Source organism: Orycteropus afer, unplaced genomic scaffold, assembly GCF_000298275.1.
Source record: "Orycteropus afer afer isolate SDZICR_OR568_19922 unplaced genomic scaffold, OryAfe1.0 scaffold00370, whole genome shotgun sequence".
Classification (NCBI taxonomy): Eukaryota; Metazoa; Chordata; class Mammalia; order Tubulidentata; family Orycteropodidae; genus Orycteropus; species Orycteropus afer.
Window position 1 is genome coordinate 3004386 of NW_006921957.1, and position 14504 is coordinate 3018889.

The 14504-nt window shown below is 39.0% G+C and overlaps 1 protein-coding gene across 1 annotated transcript in view; it reads right to left on the bottom strand.

The window, feature by feature from the left end:
* EIF2B3 (eukaryotic translation initiation factor 2B subunit gamma) overlaps nt 1–14504 on the bottom strand; it is a 216440-nt gene that overhangs the window by 142766 nt on the left and 59170 nt on the right. Inside the window, exon 4 of the mRNA XM_007953096.2 lies at nt 9825–9936. Within this exon, the coding sequence (XP_007951287.1) occupies nt 9825–9936 (112 nt within the window). The remainder of the gene's footprint in view (nt 1–9824; nt 9937–14504) is intronic.

The window sequence follows — 14504 nt, forward strand, 5'->3', positions numbered from 1 at the left end:
AACGAGCCCCCTTTGGGTTTCTGATGTGGTAAATCTTTATGGAATTAGATTGCCCAGTCTTTCTTCTGCTGAGTGACTGGTGGGTTTGAACTGCCAACCTTCTGATGAGCAGTCAAATGCCTTAGGTACTATGCCACCAGAGCTGCTTCATTTAAAATGAATACAAGGATAAATAAGTCGGTAAATGTCTAAGTAAGCCATAGGCAGCTTTTGGAACTTGATCACACTGGAGCAAGACAGCAAAGCATAGTATATAACTTCTTCTAGGGTGTCAAATATGTTGCTTACGCTTGTACTTACTAAATTCTAATTTTAAATTAGACGGTTATGGACTGAACTGTGCCCCTCAAAAATATATGTTATAAATCCTAACTTCTATGCCTGTGGTTATAATCTCATTTGGGAATGGGTTGTCATTATTATGTTCATGAGGAAGGATTGGTGTGGTGTTTATCTTGAGTCAATCTCTTCTGAGATATACAAGAGCTTAAATATGAGCTAGCAAGAAGAAATGGAGTAAGACAGATACCAAGACAAATGGAGATCTCCAAGAAACCAGGCAGCAAGAGCTGAAGAGACAAGGACCTTCCTCCAGAGTTGACTGAGAGAGCTCTTCCCTAGAGTCAGCGCTGATTTTGGCCTTCTATCCTCCTAAAATTTGAGAAAATAAACTTGCTTGTTAAAGCAACTAACTTTTGGTATTTGTTAATGCCACCCACTTGTGGTATTATTGCAGCACTAGAGAAGAAAGAAGGAGCTCTGGTAGCACAGTGCCTAAGGCACTGGACCGCTAACCAGAAGGCTGGCAGTTCAAACCCACCAGCCACTCCTCGGAAGGAAGACTGGGCAATCTACTTCCATAGTGACGCTGCCTGGGAAACCCAAGGAGGGCTCGCTATGAGTCAGGTCCAACTCAATGGCACATAACAACAACAACAACAGAGAACTAAGACAGTGAGTAAACACCATTGTTGTTGTTATTATTTGCCGTCGAGTCGGCCCCGATTCATAGAGACCCCTCCTTGGGTTTCCGAGGCAGTATCACTACGGAAGTAGGATTGTCCAACCAGAGCTCCTAAACACCATAGTATATTATATTTATCTATACTTTAAAAATATCAAATAAAAAACAAATACTGAAAAAACCTATGCTCAAGAAACTCTAGCTCCTTACAGAATATGCATACCAATATCCAATTCGCTAATTAATGTAAGGAGATTTTTCCCTAGAGTTAATTATGACAGCAATCACTCCTCAGCCTCCCACATTTTAAAAATGCAAAAAATAAATAATCTACAATGCAATCATTAAAAAAGATCTGGAACAACCCAATTGGTCCTTATATTTCTAAGGGCCACATGTTGAATTAAAACTTCATGAATGACTGTATATAAGCAAAGCACTACTGAAGAACAACAAAGTAGGAGGCCTCACACTTCTTGATGTTAAAACCTACTACACAGCTGTGGTAGTCAAAACAGCCTGGTACTTTACAATGACAGATACAAAGTCCAATGGAACAGAATTGAGAACCAAGAAGTAAATCCATCCACCTATGGACTGATGGTCTTTAACAAATGGCCAAAACCTATTAAATGGGAGAAGAGACAGTCTCTTTAACAAATGGTACTAACAAAAATGGCTATCTATTTGCAGAAAAACGAAATGGGATCTATACTTCCCATCACATACAAACAAAAACTAACTCAAAATGGATCAAAGACGTAAATCTGAAACTATTTTATAAAATCTGAAACTATTAAGATCATGGAAGAAAAAACAGGGGCAAACTTAGAGGCCCTATTTATGGCATAAACAGTCTATCAAACATAACTAAAAATTCATAAACAGCAGAAGATAAAGTAGACAAATGGGACTTTCTGAAACTTTAGTACTTAGGCTCATCAAAAGACTTCTCTGTAAGAGTAAAAGGAGAACCTACAGATTAGGAAAAAAATTTCAGCAATGACTTATCTGATAAGGGACTGAAAAAGCCCACCAAAAACCTAAACCCATTGCTGTCGAGTTGATTCTAACTCATAGAGACCCTATAAGACAGAGCAGAACTGCCCTTATAGAGTTTCCAAGGCTATAAATCTTTACAGGAACAGACTGCCACATTTTTCTCCCAGAGGGCAGCTTGTAAGTTTGAACCACTGGCCTTTCAGTTAGCTAGCAAGTGTTTAACCACAGTGCCACCAGGGCTCCTAACAAAGGAATAACCTCTAAAATTTATAGAAAATTTCAAAACTTTAACAACATAAAGACAAACGATCAAATTAAAAAATGTGCAGAGAACATGAATAGTCACTTCACCAAAGAAGAATTTAGGTGCTGAACAAATACATGCAGAGATGCCCTCACAATCATTAGCCATTAGAGACATGCAAATCAAAACAACAATGAGATATTATCTTACCCCAGCAATAATAATAATGATCACAAAAACAGAAAACAACTAATAATGGTGAGCATGGAGACTGGAATTCTCACACATTGCTGGTGGGACTGTAAAATGGTACAATCACGGTGGGTATGACATTTCCTTAAAAACTTAGAAATAGAGATGCCATACCAAAAAACAAGCCCAAACTCACTGCTGTTGAGTCAACTGTGACTCATAGCAAACCCTCCTTGGGTTTCTGAGATGGTATCTCTATGGAGGTAGAATGCCCAATCTTCCTTCTGAGGAATGGCTGGTGGGTACTATATGATCCAGCAATCCCATTACTAAGTATACATCTTAGAAAGACAAAATCCAGGACATGAATACATACACGCACATCCATATTCACTGCAGCGTTACTTACAATAGCAAAAAGAGGGAAACAACCTAAGTGCCCTTCAATGGATGAAGGGATAACCGAACTATGCTACACACACACATACAACAGAATGCTACACAATGTATAAGAACAACAATGAATCCACAAAACATCTCAACACGGATGAACCTGGAGGACATTATGCTGGGTGAAAGAAGTCAATCATAAAAGGACAAATATTGCATGAGACCCTCATGCAGGTCTGGTTCCAGGCCACCACAATAAAGTGAATATTGCAATAAAGCAAGACTAAGGATTTTTTTGGTTTCCAAACATACATAAAAGTTATAGGAGCTCTGGTAGAGTAGTACCTAAGGAACTTGACTGCTAACCAGAAGGCTGACAGTTCAAACCCACCAGCCACTCCTCGGAAGGAAGGTTGGGCAAGCTACTTCCCTAGTGATACTGCCTCGGAAACCCAAGGAGGGGTTGCTATGAGTCGGGTCTGACTCAATGGCACATAACAATAACAACAACAACAACAACAACAACAACAACATAAAAGTTATGTTTATACTATATTGTGGTCTATTAAGTGTGTGATAGCATTATGAGAAAGTCTGAAATATTGTAAGAACTACCAAACTGTGATATAGAGACACAAAATGAGTGCATGCTGTTGGAAAAATGGAGCTGGTAGACTTGCTTGGCTCAGGGTTGTCACCAGCCTTCAATCTGCAAAAAATGCATTATCTGCGAAACACAATAAAACATCATTATATAATAATATAAAAACATGCACTAAAAAAAGTCAAAGATTTACACACAGAAAGAAACATTCTTTGATGGTTACCAGGGGAGGGAAAATCACTAACTAGACAGTAGACATGTACTAATTAGGGTGAAGGGAAAGGCACTACACAATAAAGGGGAGGTCAGCACAACATGATCAAGGCAAAGTAAGATACTGGGAGATACCATGAGGCAACAATGGTAAATACTATTACATATACAATCCTGCAAAATAGTAGTAAACAATAATTTACAAGGGGATACATAGGTAGATGCATAAGCTGACCAGGTATGGGATGGTGTATGGGAGTATACTCACAGACATATATAGGTTTGGCAGAGGATATTTCAACATACATATTGGTATGTGCTGCAAATATAGCAGATATATAGTAGAGCATACAGGGGCAAAGTTATGTGAACTTCTTAGCCACAACCAAACACCCGGAGTGACTGAATCACTGGGCTTGAGGGCTTAGGATCACAGTCTTGGGGGACAGCTTCATCAATTGGCATAACACAATCCATAATGACAATGTTCTACATCTTATTTTGGTGAGTAGTGACTGGGATCTTAAAAGGACATGTAAGATACAACTATTGGTCTCTTCTTGTCTGGAGCAAAGAAGAATGAAGAAAATCAGAGACCCAAGGAAAAAATTAGTCTGAAGTACTAATGGACCACATGAACCACAGTCTCCACTAGCCTGAGACCAAAAGACCTAGATGGTGCCCAGGTACTACTACCAACTGCTCTGATCAGGATCAGAATAGAAGGTCCTGAACCCAGCAGGGGGAAAATGGAGAACAAAATTCAAAATCATAAAAAAGACTAGATATATACTGGTCTGATAAGAGACTGTTGGTAACCCTAAGACTATGGACCTTAGATACCCTTCAAATCTGGAACTGAACCCACTCCTAGAGTTCAACTTTCAGATAAAAAATAGACAAACCTATAAAGTGAACAATAATAACTGTGAGGAATGTGCTCCTCAGAACAATCAACTATATGAGGCCAAAAGGGCAGCATTTGCCTAAAAACAATGTTCAGAAGGAAGGAAGGGTCAGGAAAGACGGGTGAATGGGAACTAGAAACCCAGGGAGGAAGTGGAAAGAGTGCTGTTACACTGAGGGAATTACAACTGATATCACAAAACAAAATGTGTACAAATTGTTGAATGAGAAACTAATATGTTCTGTAAACCTTTACATAATCCACAATAAAATATTAAAAAAAAAAAACCCGCTATGGACTCTTCACTGTATAGCCGAAGGAAAAAAAAGAAGACTATTTACCTTGCTGTTGTTGTTGTTACGTACCGTTGAGTCACATCTGACTCATAGTGACCCCTCCTTGGGTTTCCGAGGCAGTATCACTACGGAAGTAGATTGCCCCATCTTCCTTCTGAGGAGTGGCTGGTGGGTTTGAACTGCCAGCCTTCTGGTTAGCAGTCAGGTGCCTTAGCCACTATGCTACCAGAGCTCCCTTATGAGTCACTAAATATCAGCTTCAGAACTCTTTCTGAAGTTGGTGACATTATATAGAAGAATTTCCCTATTATAAGTTGAGCACCCAAAAAAACTCCCCCAAAAAACCCACTGCCCGTTGAGTCCATTCTGACTCATGGCAACCCTATAGGGGACCCTAGAACTGCTCCATATGGTTTCCAAGGCTGTAAATATTTACTGGAGCAGACTGCCTCACCTTCTTCCCACAGAGTGGCTGGTGGGTTTGAACTGCCAACCTTTAACCACTGTATGCTTTAACCATTGAACCACCAGAGCTCCTAAGTTGAGTAGTCTCCAAAAATACCAAAAAAAAGAAAAAGAAAGAAAAAGGAAAAGTGTTTCTACATAGGAAAAGAAGCAGGATGATCTCTCTGACAGTCTCAACTTCTATAAAATGGACACAATAACAGTTACCATTTACTGAGTACTTACAATGTGACAGAGTCAGCTAAGTATTTTTAAAGTGATATGCTATTTAATTCTCCAGAATCACCCAGCCAGAGTACACAAAATGTCAACCATCTCATGAGATCTGACTTTTAACACCACAAATCTAGTTTTTATCTAGTCTATGGTGATTGGACAGATGGAACTAGGATAGGTGCCTATACTAGTTAGAGTCCTTGTGGGCCTCTACTTCTCCTATAGACATAGCTGCAGACCCTGGAGAATGAGAATCAGAGCTCCAAGCTGCAGTTTCAGATGCTGGACCCATTTTCATTACTACTTCCATTCACTACTGGGGAGCTGAAAATTCTGTTAGACCAACTGACTATCCATTTATTAAATATTTATTAAGCACTCTTAGGCTTCTGGTAAGTTGAACAGAATGCCCAATACAGTGGTTTTCAATGTTGATATATTAGAATCACTCAAGGAGCTTTTTATAAATGCCCGGTGCCACCACAGACCAATTAAATCAGAATCTCCAGGGCTGGAGCTTAGGCATCAGTATTTTAAAAAAATATTCCCAGGGTTGAAAACTATTGATCTTGTAGGAAGGGCAGATAAGAAGTCATAGCAGAGTGAGGCTAGAAAGACTCTGATAAATGAATATACATTTTTTCTATTATGCTCAGTCAGGAGCTGTAATATTTATTATTAACATATTGTTCAGCATATTGTTTAAACATGCAAAGGTCAAAGCTTCTTTGATTTCAGAAGGAAAAAAGAACTTAATCAACCAGGTAGTTTAATTCTACAATGGAAAGAATTATCACTCCAATGGTGAGAAAACCTGCTTTACCATGTAGTGGAAAACCATGTTACTGTGTGTTGAAGGCTGGATTCTCCAGAAGTAACACTGTGACACAGTTTAGAGTACGAGGAGTTTATGAAGGATCAACACCTGTGAAAGGAGGGGAAGGAAGCAGGATTGGGCAGAGGAAGAAACTGAACTAAGAGGAAGGTTTGACAAAGTCTCCTCCAAGCCAGCAGGGAGTTCTAGAGCAAGTATGGCCTCCAGTACTGCCTGCTACAGTGGCTTTAAACTCCTGCCTCATTCAGTGACAAGATGATGGCTGCCTCTGAAGACATTCTTTCTCTGGTCTTGAATGTTGTGGAGAACTCAGAGGTAAACTTAATTTTTCCTCCCATGAAAGTGATTTATTTTTTCTCTGGATGCTTGACAAATTCCTCCTTTATCCCTGAAGTGTAAGAGAGTTACTAGCACACACCTGGTCAAATTTTCTTAGAATATATTTTACTCTTAAAATGTGTAGATTTTTACTTAATTCAGGAAATTTTATTGTGTTACATCTTAAGATAATTAAAATGGAAGCTGTGTGTGTGTATAAAAGGAAAACAGTTCCTCAGGGCTTATAATAAAAAAATTTTTAGTCTTCCATCCCCTCTCTTCCCTGTTCTCTGCTTCTCAGAGGCAACTACATTCAACTCTTTTAACTGATCCTTTTAGTATTTACATCAATATTTCTAATAATATTCTTTTATTGATACTTTTTAGATTTTCCAGTTTAGGCATTACCTGTTGACTTCCCCCCATGGAAGATGAGGATTTAGTTTTCTTTTATCACCAACCCTGCACCCACCACATATACTCGTATTTCATGTCTCTTTTGTGCTCTCAGTATAATTATTTTATTATTTTTGTTAGTTCAGTAAGCAACGTTTACATTATTACGACTTTAGCTTTAGGTATTAGCTTTTAACTATGAAAGAAGAGGATTTTCCTCTCTTCTTCCTCACCTCTCCAACATACTAACTTTTCCCTTATCATTCCAAAGTAATTATATGATAATTTTGGTTAGATGGAGAGTCAAGGATTACATTATTATGCATACAGAAACATTATTTACAACCAACCACACAGTAAATAATGATTAATTTTCTTTTCCTGTATATTTTTGTTGTTTGCCTTGGTGTTACTGTCTTGTTATTTCTTTGTTTTCTAGGAACTGACTGATAATTCACCACCACCCATCTGTCAGGTTGTCTTACTGTAGTGGTTTGGGTGTTGCTATGATGATGAAAGCTATGCCATCAATATTTAAAATAGCAGGGCCACTCATGGGGGACAAGTTTTTAGTGGAGTAACTAGATTAAAATAGACTAGAAAGAAAGACCTGGTAATCTACTTTTGAAAATCAGCCAGCAGAAAACCTATAGATCACAACAGGCTGCTGTGTGAATTAATTGCTTTGGACATGTCATCAAAAAAAAAAAAACAACAAAAATCAAACCCATGGCCATCGAGTCAGGTCTGACTCACAGTGACCCTTCCTTGGGTTTTCCGAGGCGGTATCACTACAGATTGCCCAACCTTTCTTCCTGGGAGTGACTGGTGGGTTTGAACCACCAGCCTTCTGGTTACCAGTCAGATATCTAAGGCACTGTGCTACCAGAGGTCCCAGAGGTGTCATCAGGGGGTATCAATTGCTAAAGTCAAAACAGAGGGCCAACAAGGGCAAGGGAAACAATTGGCGAGATGGACTGGCACAAGAACTGCAATAATAGACTTGAACATGTCAGCAATTATGATCATGTGCAGGACCAGGCAACATTTTATTCTGTAGTACATAAGGCCACCACGAGTAGCAGTCAACTTGACAGTCTTCTTGACTTGACCAATAACTGTTCATAATTCAACACCAAACTAACCACCAACTGCCTAAGCTCCTTTCAAAACGTAAAACACAACAAAAATTCTGTCACCTTCATCTTGAAGAAATCTCTCCCAGAGTTTTCTGACCTATCCTAATCTGGCCTCGTTGTCAGTAATACTGAGCGTCCCTTCATCATCATCCTAGGGATTCCCCTCATATCTCTTAAATGGATGCCTCTTCCTTAGTTTAGGCCAGTGTTTTGGCTATTCTCGAGTAGCTTTCTGAGGAAAGCAGGGATGGGAGCCTCATTATTCACTTTCCCTCTTCATCAATTCCTCCCCAGTAGTTCTTCCCATTGCTTATCAGTCAAAAAAAGGCAAAAGTACAGATATACACACAGTATTCTTCATTCCACATTTGAGGACATTAGTGAGAATTTGCAATATGGCCTTTGGTCAGTGGTGATAGGGTGAAGTTAGGAGTCTGCCTTTGTTGCACTTCTCTGCTTCTCACCAGAATCTTGTTTCCTTCCCTGGCCACCAGGTGTTAAGCTTAATTTAATTTAATTATCCTTCTTTGTTTGATGCTGCTAAAATATGCTATTTTTTTCCTCATTTAATTAGGAACTACTGGGAAGAAATTCTGCAATGCAATTTGAAACAGCCATTTTAATCTGGAATTGATATGTATTATGGGGTGCCACTGATATAATACATGTGTTTTTCAGGCATTGTTTATTCTAATAGAAATAATAATTAAAGTTTACCATTTTTTGGTCATTTACTATGCAGCAGGCATTATTATTCTGTTTTTATATAGGTTATCTCATTTATTCCCCAGAAACAAAAAAAAAAAAAACACCATTGCTGTTGAGTTGATTCCAACTCATAGTAACCCTACAGAACAGAGCAGAACTGCCCCTTAGGGTATCCAGACTGCCACAACTTTCTCACATGGAGTGGCTGGTGGGTTTGAACCATCAACCTTTTGGTTAGCAGCCGAGCACTTAACCATTGTACCACCAAAGCTCCTCTATTCTCCAAAAGAGCCCTATTACTATTAACCCCATTTTACAGATGGAAAAATTAAGGCTCTAATAAAGAGCTCACAGGGGTATTTGGACCCAGCTAAAGACAGAGTTTAGCTTCATTGTCATTAAAATACGTACTTGGAAATATGTTTCTTACCTCTCTCTTCAGCTGACTAGCAAAAGTAAAAAGGAAGAGATTTCTCTTTCCCAGTTCACAGCTCTCACATTCATTTTACCCAACCTTCAAATATTTATTGAACATTCCTACGTACTGGCACTGGGTAGTAAAGCTCTGATTATGGTAGCTTCCGATTAAAAGGTCTGTTCTGGGCAACAATAAATGGTGACTGAAGAAAATTGACTAGGTTGTTTATGTATAGCTTTGCACTAAAAAGGAAGTTCTATAACACTGTCAGAAAGAATGTTCTCCCCACAGCTGCTTTGTACCACTCCAACTCAGGATTTGGTTCTACCTAGGCAAGAAAAGCTATACTTCTGCAGTAAAGAAAAGCCTCCATTATGGCTCATGGGAAAACATTCACATACTTTTGTCAATTTCACACAGTATAATCTAGTTTTCATTCCTCTTTCCCATCCACTGGGTGGTTTTATTTTGTTTTAAAACAAGAAGAATTGCCAAAAAGAAAAACCCTAGGGCTTACTTCTGCAGGATGGATCCCTTAATGACCAGCTCTTCATCCAAGTCTGCTTCATTAGCCATGAAGAGCAGCCTCTTTCCTGTGCTGTCCACTCCAATGAAGTCACGCTGCTCCACTGAATCACACAAAAGAAGGAAAATCAAACAAAGCCACTTGCCCCACGTGCATAACTAAGTCAGAGAACAGGGCACCTGCTCATATTGCTCTTGAAACCAAATATAGGAATTCAGTTGAGAAAATGAGCTGTGAGTATTATAAAGCACATACGCACCACAATGTTTAAAAGACAGGCACTCAAAGATTTTTTTGTATTGTTCTAAAGGATATTATTAGGTTCACTGGCTACATTTGAATAAGGCTTATAGATTAGAAAAAAACATTGTACCAATGTCTTTTTCTGGTTTGATAATTTTACTGTGAATGGCTTTATTTTATGGACTTAGGACTGTTTATTTTCTAAATATACATTTTAAAGATATACACTGATGTATTTATAAGCAAATGGTAATCATGTGCAGCTGATTCTCAAATAGCTTGTATTTGTGAAGTTTTCATCATAGTGCTATTAACTAAAATATTAAATAAAATGTTTATGTTTAAAAAATCAAATAAGAGAGAGAGAGAGAGAGACAGACAGACAGACAGACAGAGAGAGCACTCTGGTAGCATAGTGGCTAAGGCACTTGACTGCTAACCAGAAGGGAAGATGGGGCAATCTACTTCCGTAGTGATACTGCCTTGGAAACCTAAGGAGGGGTCGCTATGAGTCGGACGGCACATAACAACAACAACAACAAAATATATATATATATATTCCCCCCCCCACACACACACACCCTTATCTAGAAATTTCTCATTCCCTCTCCTCCCATTCCTGGTAACCAAAAAAGAAAGTTTCCTCAATTTGAAGCTAAATTTTGCAGAGATTTGTACATGCCACACAGCAGTTCTGACATTTATCAACTCATCCATTACATGGAAACTTGAGAATATAACAAAGTCTATGATGATCTGATTATGAGTCAACCCTTTTAAAAAGAAACAGAGTTGTTATTTTTGGATACAGTTTGGAGGGCTTATCCTACCCAAGTCCTTAGGCTTACAAAAACCTTGAATCACTCAATGTCCTGGGAGCAATAATTTCCAGCAAGTAAATTTTTCAGCTTCATTGCACTTCAGTCCCACTTCCCTTCCTCTCAGGCCCCCTCCTTGTATTTGCTTCTTTGCAGCTACCATAGTAACTAAGGCCTTAGAATATGATACAAATTACAGAAATTCGGAAAAATTTCTTTCTATTCTGTTTTACCAAAGTGAATTCCACTTTGGGAATGGAGCAGGTAACTTCAGGATGTCCATCCTAAGAAGGCAGACTACAGAAATTAAGATAGAAAAAGCAGTTAAAACTATAAACTTCCAACTTTTTCACTCTATAATATTCCACTATACTATGGTGCAGTAAAATACTTAATATGATTCTTTTAGCTGTTGTCTTTGTAACTTCCACCAAATGCTTGGGTGGGACTATGCAAATAAGGTGCATGGCACCCACGTAGGGGTGGGATGATAGAAATTCATGGAACCCTAATGAGGGGATTGGTCAGTTTTGCCAACCTGGTAGGTTTAAAAGAGAGCCAATTCTAGGGTAGAGAGGAGACTTCATGACCACCAAGAAAGAAAAGGCAGGAGTGGAGTATGTCCATTCGGCCCAGGATCCTGGTGCTAAGGGCCTTCTAGACAGAGGAGAGACAGACAGAAGGCTGAAACATCACAGACTGTGAGATAGCCCAGCCCATGGAGTGAGAGAGCTGAGTGCCTTTGGGCTGGAGGCTTATTGGTGGAGTGGGGTACCTCTGCATACTTGTTGCCAGAACTAGACTTGCTGACCCATAGAGCAAGAGAGTTGTGAGCCTCTGGGCTGAGGCTTGCTACCAGCGGAATGGGATGTCATCAGGCACTTATTAGCAATGCTAAAAGAGTTTTGTAGCAATTGCCTAAGCAGGACCCAGTCACAGAAGGCCCTAAGCAGGGCCCAGTGGCAGAGGGCAAGAAGAAGCTGTCCTAATTGAAAACTGAATCCTGGGTTTTCTTGATCCTGAATTGTAATCTGTTATTTCCCTAATAAATCCCACAATCATGAACATTGTGAGTTCTGTGTGGGCAATAACAATGCAACAAATTATCGAATCCAGCAGAGAAGTAGAGTATCAAGGGAGGGACGGTGTAGTGTTAGAACAAGTAGAAAGATTGGAGGGTGGGTGGAGTCATGTGTGACTTTTACCTCACAGGAATCAGCCTTAGGCTGTTGATCTTGATTCTCTTTCTTCCTCATGAACTTATCAGAAGTCAGATGACGCTGCCATGCCATTTTTAACAATACATACTCTTTTTTTCCTAGATGGCTTTTTTGTCCCCACTTCTGTGACTGACCCTTTTGTCTCCTCTATATTCATTTACTTATCCATTCAACCAACAAATACATCTGTGTACCTATCCTGTCACAGGCTCTATGCTTGGAGTTGAGAATATTCACCAACTCATTCTATGAGGTCATTATGATCCTGATGCCAAAACCACACAACATTATGAGAAAGGAAAACTATAGGCACACTCATTATATAAATACAAAGAGTTCTGGTGGCACAGTGCCCAAGGCATTTGACTACTAACCAGAAGTTTGGCTGTTCAAATCCACCAGCTGCTCCATGGAAGGAAGATGGAGCAACCTACTTCCGTAAAGATTTACCTCTTTGGAAACCCAATGGGGGTTGCTATGAGTTGGAATCGACTTGATAGCAGTGAGTTTGGTTTTGTTTTAAGCAAAATACTTGTTGTTGTTGTTGTTATGTGCCGTTGAGTCAGCCCCAACTCATAGCAACCCCTCCTTGGGTTTCCTAGGCGGTTATCACTACGGAAGTAGATTGCTCAACCTTCCTTCCAAGGAGTGGCTGGTGGGTTTGAACTGCCAGCTTTCTGGTTAGCAGTCAAATGCCTTAGCCACTATGCTACCAGAGCTCCTAGCAAAATACTATCAAATCAAAATCAATAGTGTATGTAGTAGATTAAAAAGGGTTACAAATTCTTTGCTGCTCCTCCCATTAAGAGGTGGCATCTATTTCCCTAACCTTCGAATCTGGGCTAGCTTTGTGATTAGTTTTAACAGAATGTGACAGAAGTGACAATGTACAATTTCTGAGTTTAGGCCTCAAGAGACCTTATAGCCTCTGCTCTCTTTCTTAGAACCTGCTGGTACTACTATTAGACTGAGCTAGTTTTCTGTTTGATAAGAAAATACATGGAAAGAGAAACTCGGGTGTTACACTGAGGCCCTAGATATATTAATGAGCCCCGCTGTGTCTTGCAGACTCTAAGATGGCCCCCAATGATAACTACCTCTTGTATATCCTGTGTATATCTTTCACTTCAGTGTGAACTGGCCTAGCTTCTAATCAACAGAATACGAGAAAGGTGATGTCACTTCTGTGATTAGGTTACTCAAGATTGTGACTTCTGTCTTGCTAGAAGATTCACTCCCTGTTGGTTCTGATAAAGCAAACTGCCACATTGGAAAAGCCCAAATGATAAAGAAATGATGTCAGCCTCTAGCCAACAGTCAGCTAGGAACTGAGGTTCTCATTCCAACAGTCTTTAGGAAACTGAAATTCTGCCAACAATCAAGTAGCTTGGCAGCAAATCCTTCTCCCCCAGTTGAGCCTTTAGATGAGATCCCAGCCCTGGTTAACACCTTGACTGCTGCCTAACAAAAGACTCTGAAGCAGAGGACCCAGCTAAGCTGTGCCCCAATTCATGACTCACAATGTTATCTTCAGCTGTTGGATTTGTATTGATACGTTACAGAGCAATAGATAACTAATATACCAGCTGAAAACACCTGAACAGAGATAAGCCATCACAGCTAAACCCAGCCCAAACTGTTAACCTATAAAATCATAAGCAAATAAATGATTGTTGTTCAAAGCCACTAAATTTTGGGGAGATTTTGTTATGCAATAAAAACTAAAATAATATGTAAAAAAGATAATACATCATGGCCAAGTTGGGTTTATCACAGACAGGTGAAGATGGTTTAATTAGAAAAATCCATACTTGTAATTTATCATATTATCAAAGTAAAAGAAAAAAAACCTTTGACCACATGAAAAGGAGCAGAAAAGGCATTTGATAAAAATCATATACTTTTGGAAAAAACCTTAACAAATTAGGATTAGATGGAGATTTCCTTATCTTATGATAAGTATCTATAAAAACATGTAGTTAGTAACACTTTAAATGAGGAGATGTTGAAAATACTCCTTTAAAACAGGAATGAGAAAAGGGTGCCAACTAGTATCACTTCCATTATAATTGTATAAGAGGTCCTGATCAGCACAATAAGATAATAAAAAGAAATTAGAAACATAAAGACTGTAAAAAGTGTCTTTATTTGCATATTTGACTGTTCATATAACAAATCCAAAGAACCTAGATAAGTTGTTAGAAACAACAAGAGAGTTTAGCAAGGTGGCAGGGTATAAGATTTACATATAAAACTCAATTTCAATTTTGATGTATCAGCCAATAAATTAAAACTAAATTTAAAAGAAAATATCATTTTTGACAGTTTCAGAGAATATCAAGTCTGGCAGCATAGTGCCTAAGGCACTTGACTGCTCACCAGAAGGCTGG